Genomic DNA, 18,065 nt, shown 5'->3' on the forward strand with positions numbered 1-18,065 from the left:
GGTGATCCCCCTTTCCCCCGTTCCTCGGCCTCCCGAAGTGTTGGGATTACAGGCATGAGCCACTGCGCTCGGCCCCAAATGTCATTTTATTTGGGTTATAATAAAAGAGTGAACCTCTCACAGCCCTGGTTCTTTATTCGAATACAGGAATGTTGTAAGGACATAACGACTGATGCATCAATAAACAAAATATGGTGTTAATATATTCATACAATGGAATATTTGGCCATAGAAAGGAATGAACTACTGATACGTGTTACAATATGAATGAACCTTGAAAACATCACACTACGTGAGCAAAGTCAGTCAGAAAGACTGCATATTGTGTCATTCCATTTATATAAAATGGCCAGAGTAGGTAAATCTAGAGACAGAAAGCTTAATGGTTGCCAGAGGTTGGGGGACTGGCGGTGTAGGTGAGAATATGCTTTTTGGGATGATGAAATGTTCTAAAATCAGGGCCTGGTGAGATGGCTCTCACCTGTAATCAATCCCAGCACTTTGGGTGGCCGAGGCCAGAGGATTGCTTGAGTTCAGGAGTTTGAGACCAGCCTGGGCAACATAGTGAGACCTTGTCTCTAAAAAAAAAATAAAAAATAGAAAACAAAAAATAAGAAATCTTCTAAAATCAATGATGATGGTTGCACAACTCTGAATATACTAAAAACTACTGAATTGTACATTTTAAAAGGGTAGAGTTTATAGCATGTTGATTATATCACAGTTTAAACAATTGTATGAGAAATACATGTAGCAGTGAGAAATTATTTTTTATTTTTGAGGCGGAGTGTTGCTTTGTTGCCCAGGCTGGAGTGCAGTGACACAGTCTCAGCTCACTGCAACCTCCGCCTCCCGGGGTCAAAGTCTCCTGCTTCAGCCTTCCTAGTAGCTGGGATTACAGGCACCCGCCACCACGCCCAGCTAAATTTTGTATTTTAAGTAGAGATGGGGTGTTGCCGTGTGGGCCAGGTTGGTCTTGAACTCCTGATCTCAGGGTATCCTCCCACCTTGGCCTTCAAAAGTCCTGGGATTACACATGTGAGCCACAGTGCCCAGACAAGATTGATTATAAATTAAAGATCTGGCTGGGCACGGTGACATGCCTGTAATCCCAGCACTTTGGGAGGCCATGGAGGGCGGATCACCTGAGGTCAGGAGTTCGAGCCCAGCCTGGCCCACATGGCAAAACCCCGTCTCTACTAAAAATACAAAAATTAGCCGGGCATGGTGGCGGGCGCCTGTAATTCCAGCTATTTGGGATGCTGAGGCAGGAAAATCGCTTGAACCCGGGAGGCGGATGTTGCAGTGAGCCGAGATCACACCATTCCACTCTAGCCTGGGAGACAAAAGTGAAATTCCATCTCAAAAAAAAAAAAAAAGAAAGATCCATATTTTCTCTGCCTAAATCTGGTATACGTAGGTCATGGGACTATAGAGTGATGAAATGCTTGGCCAAATTAGACCAAAAATCAGTCGAAGTGGGGAAAGAGGAGAGGACCTCTAAACTGATGACTGACTTCTGCTGGGCCTGCTGTATTATCAAAACCAAAGTCTGTTTTCTGGGATAGAGTTATGGAGGGTTGGATAGACTACAGAAGTTAAGATTTTAGCATTGTGTAAGGAGTTGTCAAGTGTGGTTTGAGTACACTTGTGCCCATAGGGTGGGTGATGGTGCTGAAGTACTTGGAGATAAAGGTGGAAATGTGTAATGGGCATTTGTAAACCATTTTAAGAGTTTGTACTATCTTTTAGATTGATGATTCTGCAACTTTAAAAGTATAGGATGGCAATTTTTCTGCAGCAATAGAAAACTCATACCAAACATATGCATGTTGGCCGGGCGTGGTGACTCACTCCTGTAACCCCAGCACTTTGGGAGACTGAGGCAGGGTGGATCACCTGAGGTCAGGAATTCGAGACCAGCCTGGCCAACATGGCAAAACCTTGTCTCTACTAAAAACACAAAAATTAGCCAGGCATGGTGGCACATACCTGTAAACCCAGCTACTAGGGGGGCTGAAGCAGGAGGATTATTTGAAACCGGGAGGCGGAAGTTGCAGTAAGCCAAGATCATGCCACTGCACCCCAGCCTGAGCGGCAAAGCAAGACTCGATCTCAAAAGAAAAAAAAAAGGTATGCATGTTGTCACAGATGTTGCAATGTTTTTTCCAGATTTGTTCTTTTGACTTTTTATGTTTTGCATTTTAATACTATAAATCTGTCAAATTAGAAAACCAAATAGTATAGAAACCTTTTATAACCTTGCTACTCAAAAAGTGTGGTCCATGGACTAGAAGCTTCAGTGTCACTTGTGAGGCTGACAGAAGTGCAAAATCTCTCCTCTTCCAGACTTACTGCTGCAATTTATTAAGATCCCCAGGTGATTCATATGCACATTAATATTTGAGAAGCATTGCTGTACAGAACTGGTTGTATTGAGATAATGTACTGAACTACAACAGAGACTTGACTATGTTAACACATTTAAGTATGGCAGGGAAAAAATTAGAAATCTATCACTCCCTATTTTTTTTTTTTTGAGACAGAGTCTCGCTCTGTCCCTGAGGCTGGAGTGCAGTGGCCGGAACTAGGCTCACTGAAAGCTCTGCCTCCCGGGTTCACACTATTCTCCTGCCTCAGCCTCCTGAGTAGCTGGGATGACAGGCGCCTGCCACCACGCCCGGCCAATTTTTTTTGTATTTTTAGTAGAGATGGGGTTTCACTGTGTTAGCTAGGACGGTCTTGATCTCTGACCTCGTCATCCGCCCGCCTCGGCCTCCCAAAGTGCTGGGATTACAGGTGTGAGCCACCGCGCCCGGCCTATTTTTTTTTTTTTTTAATTTATTTTTTTTGAGACAGAGTTTTGCTCTTTTTGCCCAGGCTGGAGTGTGATGGCACCATCTTGGCTCACTGCAACCTCCACCTTCCGGGTTCAAGCGATTCTCCTGCCTCAGGCTCCCAAGTAGCTGGGATTACAGGTGCCCACCACTATGCCTGCCTACTTTTGTATTTTTGGTACCCGGCCACTCCCTATGATTTTTCAGAGTAAAACTTTAGGCTGGGCGCGGCGACTCACGCCTGTAATCCCAGCACTTTGGGAGGCTGAGGTGGGCAGGTCACCTGAGGTCAGGAGTTTGAGACCAGCCTGGCCAAGGTGGTGAAACCCCATCTCTACTAAAAAATACAAAAATTAGCTGGGTGTGGTGGCTCACATCTGTAATCCCAGCTACTTGGGAGGCTGAGGCAGAAGAACCACTTGAACCTGGGAGAGAGGGGAAGTTGTAGTGAGCTGAGATCACACCACTGCAATCCAGCCTGGGCAGCAGAGCAAGACCTTGTCCCAGAAAACAAAAAACAAAAATGAGCCGTGCGTGGTGGCGGGCGCCTGTAATCGCAGCTACTCTGATAACTGCTGAAACCAGGGAGGCGGCGGTTGCAGTGAGCTGAGATCATGCCACCGCACTCCAGCCTGGGCTACCAAGCGAGACTCTGTCTCAAAAAACAAAACAAAACAAAACAAAAACAAAAACAAAAAGGAAGTAAGGGAAAAGAGTTGAGAAACCTCTTTTGAGCTAAAGGGAGAAAAGCAACAAGTTTGGAGTTGGAGCAGAGGGGCATTAACAGCTATTGGTCTCCTCTCATGGTGGAGTAGGAGGCTAGGTCATCTTACAGTAAAGGAAGTAGAATGGGGTGCTGTGCGAAATTTCTTAGGTAAATGTTTGAACTAGATGCTGGACAAGAGGGACAACAGAGAAGCATTTGGAAGAGATCCAAATGTGTTTGAAAAGTTAAAAAATTATGATTGTCAGTATAGGAGCATAAGGTAATTTATTAGTGATTTTGAACTATATAGCTATACAAATAATTTATCATGTACTTTACTAATAATTTTTGTCCAATTCTTATGAAAAATATAAGCAAATCTGTAAATGGAATTTATGTAGTACAAGTGCTACTGATTCCTCTGCTGCTAGATTTGTTTGGGCTGGGGTTTCAGTTTGGGGGAATGTTGGTAAGCCACTTTGGAAAATGTAATCATATATTCACTTTAAAGGAATTGACTCCAGTCTTCATCTGGGATTATTTATTTCTCAAAAGAGAAGAAAGGAAATACATTAGCTATCTTGCATAATTTTAATCAAATTTTCTTTGGCATAGAACTTTAAGTCACATTATTGTGGCTTGTGAAAACATTTTATTACCTTTGTTTTAGTTTGTATTTCATTCAACAAATAAAAAGTTTGGAAAGAGTTAGGCACGTGATAATATTGGTAACTTAGTTTATAGAATAGAGTTCAGCTTCAGCTAGTTTCCTGTGAAACTGCTATTTCATAGAATTAGTGTCATGTTGGGAGGGCCATGAGCTACAGACTTTCACTGTTACTGGGGATATTTTTAGATTTGTCCCATTTTGTCCAAAAGGAGGAAAAAAAAGACAAAGACATTATTTTTCATTAAGACAATAAAATTCTACTTTTTTAGTGCTTCATTGAGGACATTCTTTTTTTCATTAAAAAAATTATGGCATAATTTACATAAAGTAAATTTCACTGTCTTTAGGGTATAGTTCTGTGAGTTCTGTTAAATGCATACAATTATGTAACCAGCACTACCACCACAACTGAGCTATACATACTGACCCATCTTTTTTTTGTTTTTTTTTTTGAGACGGAGTCTCACTCTGTCGCCCAGGCTGGAGTGCAATGGCACGATCTTGGCTCACTGCAACCTCCACTTCCCGGGTTCAAGCGATTATCCTTCCTCAGCCTCCTGAGTAGCTGGGATTACAGGTGTGCACAATCATGCCTGGATAATTTTTGTATTTTTAGTAGAGATGGAGTTTCACCATGTTGGTCAGGCTGATCTCGAACCCTGACCTCGTGATCCAGCCACCTTGGCCTCCCACAGTGCTGGGATTACAGGCGTGAGCCACCACGCCCGGCCACTGACCCATCTTTTTTTTTTTTTTTTTTTTGAGGCAGAGTCTCGCTCTGTCTCCCAGGCTGGAGTGCAGTGGCGCAATCTCTGCTCACTGCAAGCTCCGCCTCCCGGGTTCATGCCATTCTTCTGCCTCAGCCTCCAGAGTAGCTGGGACTACAGGTGCCTGCCACCTCGCCCAGCTAATTTTTTGTATTTTTAGTAGAGACGGGGTTTCACTGTGTTAGCCAGGATGGCCTCGATATCCTGACCTCGTGATCCGCCCACCTCAGCCTCCCAAAGTGCTGGGATTACAAGCGTGAGCCACCTCGCCCGGCCTGACCCATCTTTTAAACAAGAATTCTAGGGTAAGAATTTAAGAAGATTTAATTTTGGCCGGGCGCGGTGGCTCACGCCTGTAATCCCAGCACTTTGGGAGGCCGAGGCGGGCGGATCACAAGGTCAGGAGATCGAGACCACGGTGAAACCCCGTCTCTACTAAAAATACAAAAATTAGCCGGGTGCGGTTGTGGGCGCCTGTAGCCCCAGCTACTCGGGAGGCTGAGGCCGGAGAATGGCGTGAACCCGGGAGGCGGAGCTTGCAGTGAGCCGAGATCGCGCCACTGCACTCCAGCCTGGGCGACAGAGCGAGACTCCGTCTCAAAAAAAAAAAAAAAAAAAAAAAAAAAAGAAGATTTAATTTTTACCTATCCCTAAAGTCTGTTAAAATTACAGAAAAGGAATTGTATTTCTCATTTTATTTTATTTTATTTTATTTTATTTTATTTTATTTTTGAGACGGAGTCTCGCTCTGTCGCCCAGGCTGGAGTGCAGTGGCCGGATCTCAGCTCACTGGAAGCTCCGCCTCCCGGGTTTCCGCCATTCTCCTGCCTCAGCCTCCCCAGTAGCTGGGACTACAGGTGCCCGCCACCACGCCTGGCTAGTTTTTTGTATTTTTTTAGTAGAGACGGGGTTTCACCATGTTAGCCAGGATGGTCTTGATCTCCTGACCTCATGATGAGCCCGTCTCGGCCTCCCAAAGTGCTGGGGTTACAGGCTTGAGCCACCGCGCCCGGCCTGTATTTCTGATTTTAAACATTTAATCCCACCCTCATTTTTTAAAGTAGCATTATGAACTCATTTGTATAACATATATATGTATGTGTGCACACATACACTCAATATATTGAGTGTGTTTCAGTCAGTTGCAGTCTTTTTTTTTTCTCCTCCCAAATGGACCAAAGAGTCACTGGCTTGCCTTTAATTAGCTGTAACCTTTAAACTTGCTTTATTTATTTATTTATTTAGAGACAGAGTCTCGCCTTGTCACCCAGGCTGGAGTGCAGTGGCATGATCTCGGCTCACTGCAAGCTCTGCCTCCTGGGTTCACGCCATTCTCCTGCTCAGCCTCCCGAGTAGCCGGGACCACAGGCACCCACCACCATGCCTGGCTAATTTTTTTTTTGTATTTTTAGTAGAGATGAGGTTTCACTGTATGAGCCAGGATGGTCTCAGTCTCCTGACCTCGTGATCCACCTGCCTTGGCCTCCCAAAGTGCTGGGATTAAAGGCATGAGCCACGGCGCCCGGTCACCTTTAAGCTTTCACAAGTGTAGTCAACCAGGTGAGGGTGGTAGGGGCTATTTCCCAAAACTTCTCCCGCCGACTCAAAAGTTAGGTTCTTCAGAGTAAAACAGACTCTTCCCTGTTTTCAAGGTTATTCCAGAGTTTCCCTGTATTCTTCTATCTAATCTCAGCTGCCACAATCAGACAGACGGAAAGCACAAGGACACTTTTCCTTGCATCTGTACTGGAAACCTTAGCAGCAGATAGCAGTCGTTCTTTTTGATGCTTAAATGATACCATATTATGTCAATGGGAGTCCCTTTTTCTTGACTTCTGATTCCTTTGGACATAACCCATTGATTTTTTTTTCTTTTTCTTTTTGTGGAGAACGGGGTCTTGCTATATTGCCTAGGGAGGTCTCAAACTCCTGGGCTCAAGCTATACTCCTGCCTCTGCCTCCCTAAGTGCTGGGATTACAGGCATGGGCCACCATGGCTGGCATGACCCATTGATTTTTGATAGCTCCCTTGATTTCTGGTACAACAAGATGTCTCAGGCTTTGTATATATTTTGTCCCAAGCCTCATAGTCAGCCATTCCTTAAGAACCTGGTTGAATTTTTCTCCCAAGTGGAGAATTACATTTAGAAACTGTCAAGTCAAGATCTGAGCAGGAAAACAGAAACCACACCAGTTAGAATTTGATTTAGGAAATTAGCTAAATAGGTTATTAGAGTTCTCAAAAGGGAAAAAGAGAACACAGAAGTAACAGAAAATAGTAAGTGGAGGAAGCAGCTACAATTCCTAGGGCTGGGGAATAAAGGGAAGAGGTTGGGATGATTAGAACCAGGAAAGTTGGAAGAATGGCCGGGCGCAGTGGCTTACACTTGTAATCCTAGCCCTTTGGGAGACTGAGGCAGGTGGAGTGCTTGAGCCCAGGAGTTCAAGACCAGCCTGGGCAACATGGGAAAATCCTGTCTCTACAAAAAAACACAAAAATTAGCCAGGTGGTAGTGGGCCTCTGTATTCCTAGCTACTCAGGAGGCTGAGGTGGGAGGATCACCTGAGCCCAGGAGGTTGAGGGTGTGGTGAGCTGTGATTGTGCCGCTGCACTCCAGCCTGGGTGACAGAGTGAGACCCTGTCTCAAATGAAATGAAATGAAATGAAATGAAATGAAATAAATGAAATGAAAGGACATGACATGACATATAAAAAGAACCTGGAAACTTGGAAGAGTAGCCAGGAGGTGGCGCCTTCTACCTGGTGCAGGTACTTCTGAGGGCATTCAGCTTGAAGAGTGTTGTTGACTGACTGCTGCATACAGGTTGAATAGCATTGCAGGGCTGACACTGAGAGAAACAGCAAACAGACAGGAAGAAGCAAGTCCACTGTCTCCTCCTCTAGCCTAGCATACTGTGTTGGCAGAACCAGAAAGCAAGCAAGCTGGGGAGGGAGAAATGTTTGTAGACTTCCAGCCTTGCATCACAGAGCCAAGTGTAGAATGCCATGCTTGCGGCTGGGTGCAGTGGCTCACGCCTGTAATCCTAGCACTTTGGGAGGCCGAGGCGGGTGGATCACGAGGTCAGGAGATCAAGACCATCCTGGCCAACATGGTGAAACCCTATCTCTACTAAAAATACAAAAATTAGCTGGGCGTTGTGGTGCATGCCTGTAATCCCAGCTACTGGGGAGGCTGAGGCAGGAGAATGGCTTGAACCTGGGAGGCGGAGATTGCATTGAGCCGAGAGCACCACTGCACTCCAGCCTGGGCAACAAGAACAAGATTCTGTCTCAAAAAAAGAAAAAGAGGCCGGGCGCGGTGGCTCAAGCCTGTAATCCCAGCACTTTGGGAGGCCGAGACGGGTGGATCATGAGGTCAGGAGATCGAGATCATCCTGGCTAACATGGTGAAACCCCGTCTCTATTAAGAAATACAAAAAACTAGCCGGGTGAGGTGGTGGGCGCCTGTAGTCCCAGCTACTCGGGAGGCTGAGGCCGGAGAATGGCGTGAACCCGGGAGGCGGAGCTTGCAGTGAGCTGAGATCCGGCCACTGCACTCCAGCCTGGGAGACAGAGCGAGACTCCGTCTCAAAAAAAAAAAAAAAAAAAAAAAAAAAAAAAAGAAAAAGAGTGCTGTGTTTGGACCTGAGGGGCAAGGGCCAATACCTTAATACTTGGTACAGAAATTACAGTTGGGTGCCTGGCTTATATAGTAATTATTATTGTGTTGTCATTGTGTCTAGACCTTTCCAAAGGGCAGAATTATAAAATAAGTATTTGAAAATAGAAAAATAAATGAGTTCATACTTACATTAATTCAAATTTAACATTATAGGAATTTTAACTTTTTTGTGTATTTTATATGAAAAAGTCTTGATTCCTAACTTAAAATAATTACAAATATTTGCACAATCTAACAATAATGTGTAAAATAAGTTCAAAATAATGCCAGGTTCCAGTTCTGGCATGACAGCATGAAGAATTCTGTGGACCTAGTTCCCAGTGAAACTGGTGAACATTAATTTTAAAAAACAACAAATTACAGTTTCTAGAAATGGTCCTAGGGAATAGAGCAAATGAAGAAACACTTTTTTTAAAATTTTTATTTTTAGACAGAGTCTTGCTCTGTCGCCCAGGCTGGAGTGCAGTGGTGCCGTCTTGGCGATCTCGGTGATCTCGGCTCACTGCAACCTCCACCTCCCGGATTCAAGTGATTCTCTTGCCTCAGCCTCCTGAGTAGCTGGGGTTACAGGTGTGTGTCACCATGCCCAGCTAAGTTTTGTATTTTTAGTAGAGACAGGGTTTCACCATGTTGGTCAGGTTGGTGTTGAACTCCTGACTTCGTGGTCCACCTGCCTTGACCTCCCAGAGTGCTGGGATTATAGGCGTGAGCCACCGCGCCTGGCCATGAAGAAACATGAAGAACATTGGGTCTGTGATATCTGAACTAAAACCTTCTCCATCCCTCATTTTTTGCAGCTAGTGAGATAGAAACTTCACTCTAGAGAGTGTAGCCAAGAACACAGGGCTCCAGCTTCATGTATTCTACCCCATTGCCTCAGTCAGAAGGTTTTCATCCTAGGAGGAGGAATAGCATACCAACATTTCTCATTTTGCCCCAAGTGCCTGTCATTGAGGCAAAATTCTAGGTAATTGTGGCTGACTGGCGGTGGTTCCTTTCTTTCACCCAGTCCCTACTCTTAGGATGGAGACTTGACCTTGGGCAAGGCACTGCTGAAAATACTGGGGCTCTGATCATCTTTACCCTTGCTTTTCAAGCCGAGAAGACCTAAGTCTACAGCCTCACTTCCACTGGGTACTCCACTTCGTAAAGCAGGGATGCCATTCAGATAAACACACCATTGTCCCCACTATAGCTGTAGAGAGTGGCTCAGATGTTTTATCTGGAAGCAGAAATAGGCTGTAAAACAGGTAGCTCTTAATCTTTTCCTAAAGGAACAAAGTATGGAGAAGCTCAAGAGTATGGAGAAACTCAAAAAAACTGCGGAGGTGGTTGTGCAAAGCAATAGGAAAGAGACTGGTTAAATTCACTGGAGATGTAGGATAAACTGTAGGCCAGCTAGTTTGCTGGAGAGAACCAGGAAAAGAAGAAGCTAGGAGGAGTCCTTTGGTATCAGAACAACTCTCAAGCACTGACCTTGGGAACTAACTGTGCCTTTAGAGGGACCCAAATTTGATCTACTCAGTCTGTGGAGCAATTTATGCCCCAGGGTGTTATTAAAACCAGTAGAGCAATCAGCTGGAAATTAGTGAAGCTTTAACAACTAGATATGGTCAAGGAAAGATACACTCAAGGAAAGTCTTGCAAAAACCTTTGTCATCCAGGGTGACTGTGGGCATCCCCAAGGCTGTGCCTTCTAATGAGCAATATCACATACTTCATACTTGAAGTTTGAGGGCAAACAGACTTTACAAAAATAATCCAGCTAGTTACTAAACAAATGAGCAAATGACAATAACAAGCCTGAGGTGGAAAAGGTGGGAACAGTAGTACTCAGAGTTGCTATAATGTCTAGTTTCCAACAAAAAATTATGAGCTATGGAAAGAAACAGGAAAGTATGACCCATACACTGGAAAAAAAGCAGGTAACAGAAACCGATTGTGAAAGTGACCAGATGTCACATTTAATAGACAAAGACTTCAAAGTAGCCATTATATATGTTCAAATAACTGAAAAACTATGATTAAAGAAGCAAAGGTGTGTGATAATGTCACGTCAAATAGGGAATATCATTAAAGAGATAGCAATTATATATCAAAAAAGGACCAAATAGAAATCCTGGAGTTGAAAAGTACAATAACTAAAATGAAAAATTAGGGGAGTTCAATAGGCTATAACTGACAGAAGAAAGATTCATGAATTTGAAGATAGATCAATACAGATTATACAATTTGAAGGAGAAAAAAAGACTGATGTGTTGGAGAAATGTCAGACACCATTGAACACACCAACATATCAGAAATGATTAATTACAAGGTTAATATAACAAAAGATACAAATATGCTCTTTTCTTCTCTCAGATTCTTTAAAAGACATTAAATAAAGTAATAAGTATAACAATGTAATGTTGAGTTTGTAACATTTGTAGACATAATGTGGATAACAATAAAATCACAAAAAAGGGGAAAAGGAACAGACTTATATAGGAATAACATTCCTGTATCTCACTGGAATTAAGTTAGTATAAATCAGAAGCTGATTCTGATGAGAAATATATTGTTAGCCCGCTGGGTGCGGTGGCTCACGTAATCTCAGCACTTTGGGAGGCCAAGGCGGGCAGATGACGAGGTCAGGAGATCAAGACTATCCTGGCTAACATGGTGAAACCCAGTCTCTACAAAAAATATAGAAAAAAAAAATTAGCCGGGCGTGGTGGCGGGCGCCTGTAGTCCCAGCTACTCGGGAGGCTGAGAGAATGGCATGAACCCAGGAGGTGGAGCTTACAGTGAGCCGAGATTGTGCCACTGCACTCCAGCCTGGGTGACAGAGCAAGACTCTGTCTCAAAAAAAAAAAAAAAAAAAGAAGTATATTGTTAGCCCAAGAGTAACCTCTAAAGAAAAAAAAATGTATAAAAATGTATAATCATTAAATTATAATGCTACATTTCAAAATATTCACTTAATGCAAAAGTAACCTCTAAAGAAAAAAAAGTATAAAAATGGATAATCATTAAATTATAATGCTACATTTCAAAATATTCACTTAATGCAAAAGAAAGCAGTAAAGGTGGAATAAAGGACAAAAACACATGAGATGTATAAAAAACAAAAAGTAAAAGTAGATGACAAAAAGTAAAAATAAAACGTGTAAATCCAGCTATATCAATAATATTAAATGTGCATGGATTCAACAATCTAGTCAAAAGACAGACTGGATTTAAAAAAAACAAGATCCAATTATATGGTGTCTAAAGGTGGCACACTTAAGGTTTAAAGATACAAGTAGTTTGAAAGTAAATGGATGGAAAAATAAATATAATGCAATAAAGAAAAGATAAATATTTGAGTGTCAGATATCCCAGTTACCCTGTTTTGATCATTACACTTTACATACATGTATCAAAATGTCACATGTATCCCAAAAATATATACTACTTTTATGTGTCAATTAAAAATTACATATATACACACACACATACATATATATATATACATGTATACATATATATATAAAAGAAATATGCAAATGGCAACTATGAGAAAGCCGGAGTGGCTACATTAATATCAGACCAAATAGACTTTGTTTACTTTTTATTTATTTATTTATTTATTTTTGAGAGGGAGCCTTGCTGTGTCACCCAGGCTGGAGTGCAGCGGCATGATCTTGGCTCACTGCAACCTCTGCCTCTCGGGTTCAAGCAATTTTCCTGCCTCAGCCTCCCAAGTAGCTAGGACTACAGGTGTGTGCCACCATGCCTGGCTAATTTTTTTTTTTTTTTTTTTTTTTTTTGAGATGGAGTCTCGCCCCTGTCGCCCAGGCTGGAGTGCAGTGGTGCAATCTCAGTTCACTACAACCTCTGCCTCCCGGGTTCAAGCAATTCTCGTGCCTCAGCCTCCTGAGTAGCTGGGATTACAGGTGCCTGCTACCACACCCAGCTAATTTTTATATTTTACTAGAGATGAGGTTTCACCATGTGGTCCAGGCTGGTCTTGAACTCCTGACCTCAAGTGGCCCACCCACCTCGGCCTCCCAAAGTGTTTGGATTACAGGCGTGAGCCACCATGCCAGGCCTGAATTATATACTTTAAATAGGTGAATTCGATGGTAGTGAGTAAAACTTGAAAATAAGAATACCAGTTTTATGAGTAACAACTAATGGATGCAGTTTAGGTTTCTTTGCAGTTCAGCTTATCCTTAGAGAATAAATTCCACTGAGGACATACAGTTAAAATATAATGTGAGCTAAAAGCCGTTTGAAGTAATTCTTTTTTCTCTATGGTTATGTTACCAACTTGATAATTATTGCATTGATTGACTTTTCCTATGCTGAAACAATTCCAGGGTTTTAGTAGCTTATAATGATAAACATTTATTTCTTGCTCAGGGTCTGTGAGTCCACTCTAGTGGTTCTGCTCTAGGCCCCAGGTTCAGTTTAGGTCTACCTGTGTGTCTTCTCATCCTGGGACTTCAGTTGAAAACACAGCTCCCATAAGATAATGTAGGTCTTGTAGAGGGCATGGGAACACAAGAGGGTTGCTGGAATTTGCAGTGACTCCTAAATCCTTTGTGTGGACTGGCACACTGTCACTTTCACCCATATTTGTTTGTTTTGCATAAAAGGTTAAATTACCTTTTTTGTTTGTTTTGTTTTTTTGAGACGGAGTCTGCCTCTGTTCCCCAGGCTGGAGTGCAGTGGTGCGATCTAGGCTCACTGCAAGCTCCACCTCCCAGGTTCACGCCATTCTCCTGCCTCAGCCTCCCGAGTAGCTGGGACTACAGGCGCCCGCCACCACGCCCGGCTAATTTTTTGTATTTTTAGTAGAGACGGGGTTTCACCGTGTTAGCCAGGATGGTCTCGATCTCCTGACCTCGTGATCCGCCTGCCTTGGCCTCCCAAAGTGCTGGGATTACAAGCGTGAGCCGCCGCGCCCAGCCAAATTATGTTTTTTTCTTATGTGAGTTTGTATTGACACAACCACATTCACTATCCCCCAGTTTTTCCTCATCTTGCCCCATTCCATATTTTATCTTTCCTTGTCCTTGTGACAGTATCAGTTCCCAATAACACTACTGTATGTATTTATTCTATTCTACAATACACACAAGAAAGTTTAAAAATTTAGATAGTAATATCACTACTAGTAACATTATTTGAAGAGTTTAAGATATTTTTAAATTTCTTTTGCCTTTAGAATATGTACCACTAAGGATGTCCATTCAGAAAACTGTTCAAGGATTATTTGAATTATATTCTGTGTGTGGTTGTCAAGTTGGTTGGTTTTTTCTTTTTAAAGATGGGGTCTTACTCTGTTGCCCAGGCTGGAGTGTAATAGCACAGTCATAGATCATAGCTCACCATAACCTTGAATTCCTGGACTTTGCCTCTGCCTTTCACCTCTCAGCTTCCTGAGTAGCTGGCACTATAGGCACCCATCATCATGCCCACCTGACATTTATTTATTTATTTATTTATTTATTTTTTTGAGTAGAGACTGAGTCTCATTATTTTCCAGTCTGGTCTTGAACTCCTGGTCTCTGGCCTCAAGCAGTCCTCTTGCCTCAGCTACCTAAAGTGCTGGGATTACAGATTGAGCCACTGCGCGTAGCCTGAGTTGGTGAGTTTTTTTTTTTGAGACGGAGTCTCCACTCTGTGGCCCAGGCTGGAGTGCAGTGGTATGATCTTGGCTCACTGTACTTCTGCCTCCTGGGTTCAAGTGATTCTCATGCCTCAGCCTCCTGAGTAGCTGAGATTATAGACACCTGCCACCACATCCAGCTAATTTTTATATTTTTAGTAGAGATGGGGTTTCACCATGTTGGCCAGGCTGGTCTCAAACTCCTGACCTCAGGTGATCCACCCGCATCAGGCCTCCCAAAGTGGTGGGATTACAGGCGTGAGCCACTGCGCCTGGCCAAGTTGGTGGTTTTTTAAGAAGATAAAATACAGTTTGAATTCATACTGATATTTACAATTCAAATTAAGGATTATAAGGTTTTAAGTTTCATTATTCTTACATCTGTGTCTCCTGTGTCCCATTATGAAAATACTGATTCCCAGTAATACTAATATAAGTATTCATTTGCAACTATAATACCCGCATAACAGTACCAAGATAACAGTACCAACAGTGTTGATAATTATGATTACTGAAAAAAGTTCAAAGTATTACTGAAAACAAAGTATTATGAAACTGATAAGTAGAGCAGTGAAGCTAATAGTGATAATCTCTCAGTTATTTCAGCTGCCAATGAATTTCTTTGTGAAATCATATTCAAAGTTTTAGATAAAATGTCGAAGGTCCTGTTCAAGCTTAAAACGATACTTGGGCCGGGCACAGTGGCTCACGCCTGTAATTCCAACACTTTGGGAGGCCTAAGTGGGTGGATCTTCTGAGGTCAGGAGTTCAAGACCAGCCTGGCCAACATAGTGAAACCCCGTCTCTACTAAAAGTACAAAAAATTATCTGGGCTTGGTGGCAGGCACCTGAAATCCCAGCTACTTGGGAGGCTGAGGCAGGAGAATTGCTTGAACCTACCTGGGAGGCGGAGGTTGCAGTGAGCCGAGATCGTGCCATTGCACTCCAGCCTGGGCAACAAGAATGAAACTCTGTCTCCAAAAATAAAAAAAAAAATTTAAAAAATAAACAAAACCTAAATCTATACAGTTGAAAGCAAAATAACTCATAGGATAATGTATGTAATAAATCAGATAATAAGTGCTCTGAGAAGTTTTGAGTCTGTTTAGTCTTTTATCAAAGTTTATTGACTTTTTGCAAATCATTGCATTAACTTTCTGAGTTGGAGAGAAAGGCTGATGAAATTATTGTTATAACTAGATTTTCCCTCTGGATTGGTAAATGTTCTGCATCAAAACCTGACACTGAGGTTGCCAGCAGAAAGCTTAGCCATAGCAGAGAGTAGAATATGAAAAAACTAGGGTGTGTCAAGGCAAAGAAGTTGGAGATTGAAGATGTATGTGCTTGAGCTAAACTCTAGTAGTAATGTCTTTGTGTTCCAAAGTTATTGGTAAATATAACAACAGCAAAGAACCATTTTGTTGCACTAATTAAATTAGTAGTCATGAGGGTTAGTTATTGGAGAAGGATAGAGGTGATCTAATGTCTCTGATTTTGCTAATCATCTTGATGTAGTAGAATTCCTTTATATAGCATTTGGTGTGGTGTCATTAGCGAAACAGATAAGAACAGCTTTTTACTAATAATTGTTTTGTCCCAGAGTATTTGATTTACCATGTACTGAATAATGAGTAGTTTTATAGTGGGGTCCTATTGCCTTTTTTCTTTTATTTTTTGTTTTTAAGAGACGGGGTCTCTGTTGACCAGACTAGACTCAATCACCTGAGGCCAAGTGATCCACCCACCTCAGCCTCCGCAGTAGCAGGACAAGAAGCGTGTGCCACTGTGCCCAGCTTATTGCTTTTTTTTGTCTGTTGCTTTTTTTTTTTAAATCCTTATAACCTGCCTCTATCAATCTATCTTAAAATGATGTATGAATGTTATTAAGAGTGAATTTATTTTTCTTTTTTTCTTAGGAGCAGCCACCATATCCTAGCTACAATTCTAACTATTGGAATTCTTCTGCAAGATCTAGGGCTCCTTACCCAAGTACATATCCTGTAAGACCAGAATTGCAAGGCCAGGTATGGTTTAAAAACAGAGACTTTCTGAACTTTTTCTTAATGAATAGATTTATTTTCAAAACCTGTGCAGATTTCAGAGCAGTGATGAGTGTTTGTTTTTTTTCTTTGCTTTAATGGGCTCCATCAATCTCATTTTAATGTTTTTAGCTCAGAGATAAGGATGTATCTAGGCAAATATACCTATAGCTTGAGGCATAATAAATTATTTTTCAGGACCCAGAATCAGCAAACATAAAATGTACTTATTTTTGAAAATTTGACTTATTACAGACATTTAATTTAAAATATTTTAAGCTTACAAAAAGTACAGAAAATATGTACATTTTAAATCTAGCATGCAGGGTCGGGTGCAGTGGCTCACAGCTGTAATCCCAGCACTTCGGGAGACCGAGGCGGGCAGATCACCTGAGGTCAGTAGTTCAAGACCAGCCTAGCCAACATGGTAAAATTCTGTCTCTACTAAAAATACAAAAATTAGCTGGGTGTGGTGGTGGGCGCCTGTACTCCCAGCTACTTGGGAGGCTGAGGCAGGAGAATCGCCTGAACCCAGGAGGCAGAGGTTGCAGTGAGCTGAGATCACACCATTACACTCCAGCCTGGGCGACAGAGTAAGACTCTGTCTCAAAGCAAAAAACAAACACAAAAAAACCCAAAAATCTAGCATTCTAATTTGTCAGTTTCTGTTCGCCACATTTGTTTCAGATTTTTAAGAAAGAAGTAAACCAAATACTAATTGAAACCCAATGACACTTATTTTCATTTACTGAAATTTTATTTTTTTATTTATTTGAAACAGGGTCATTTTCTGTCGCCCAGGCTGGAGTGCAGTGGTGTGATCTCAGCTCACTGCACCCTCCTCCTCACAGGTTCAAGCGATTCTCCTGCCTCAGCCTCCTGAGTAGCTGGGACTACAGGCACGCACCACCACACCCAGCTAATTTTTTGATTTCTTTTTTGAGATGGAGTCTTGCTCTGTCGCCAGGCTGGAGTGCAGTGGCATGATCTTGGCTCACTGCAACCTCTGCCTCCTGGGTTCAAGTGATTCTCCTGCCTCAGCCTCCCGAGCAGCTGGGACTACAGGCACATACCACTACGCCCAGCTAATTTTTGTATTTTTAGTAGAGATGGGGTTTCACCATGTTGGTCAGTATGGTCTTGATCTCTTGACCTTGTGATCTGCCTGCCTCGGCCTTTCAAAGTGCTGGGATCATAGGCGTGAGCCACCGCGCCCAGCCAGTTTTTGGATTTTTAGTAGAGATAGGGTTTCGCAATGTTGGCCAGGCTGGTCTCGAACTCCTGACCTCAAGTGATCCACCCACCTTGGCCTCCCAAAGTGCTGGGTTTACAAGCGTGAGCTATCATGCTCGGCCTGAAGTTGTATTTATTATTCCATTTGTGTTTTTATGCCTTTACCACTTGCCTACGTATCCATAAACTTTATATACTTTTATTTTACATGTTTTTAAACTTGATATGTGTGATTTCATACTAACAAACACTCTGCTGCAGCTTGCTTCTTTTGCTCATCGTTGGTTTTCATCTTTCTGTTATATAAATATGAGATAAGGCCGGGCGCGGTGGCTCAAGCCTGTAATCCCAGCACTTTGGGAGGCCGAGATGGGCGAATCACGAGGTCAGGAGACCGAGATCATCCTGGCTAATATGGTGAAACCCTGTCTCTACTAAAAAATACAAAAAACTAGCCGGGCGAGGTGGCGGGCGCCTGTAGTCCCAGCTACT

At 42.5% G+C, this 18,065-nt stretch overlaps 1 protein-coding gene across 2 annotated transcripts in view; it reads left to right on the plus strand.

Moving 5' to 3' along the window:
* Positions 1 to 18,065, plus strand: part of BAG4 (BAG cochaperone 4) — a 37,670-nt gene that overhangs the window by 1,563 nt on the left and 18,042 nt on the right. Inside the window, exon 2 of one of the 2 annotated variants that reach the window (XM_001092290.5) lies at positions 16,218 to 16,325. The exons of the other annotated variant lie outside the window; for it this stretch is intronic. Coding sequence (XP_001092290.4) covers positions 16,218 to 16,325 — 108 coding nt within the window. The remainder of the gene's footprint in view (positions 1 to 16,217; positions 16,326 to 18,065) is intronic. 2 annotated transcript variants of the gene reach the window in all.

Source organism: Macaca mulatta, chromosome 8, assembly GCF_049350105.2.
Source record: "Macaca mulatta isolate MMU2019108-1 chromosome 8, T2T-MMU8v2.0, whole genome shotgun sequence".
In the NCBI taxonomy this organism is placed as follows: Eukaryota; Metazoa; Chordata; class Mammalia; order Primates; family Cercopithecidae; genus Macaca; species Macaca mulatta.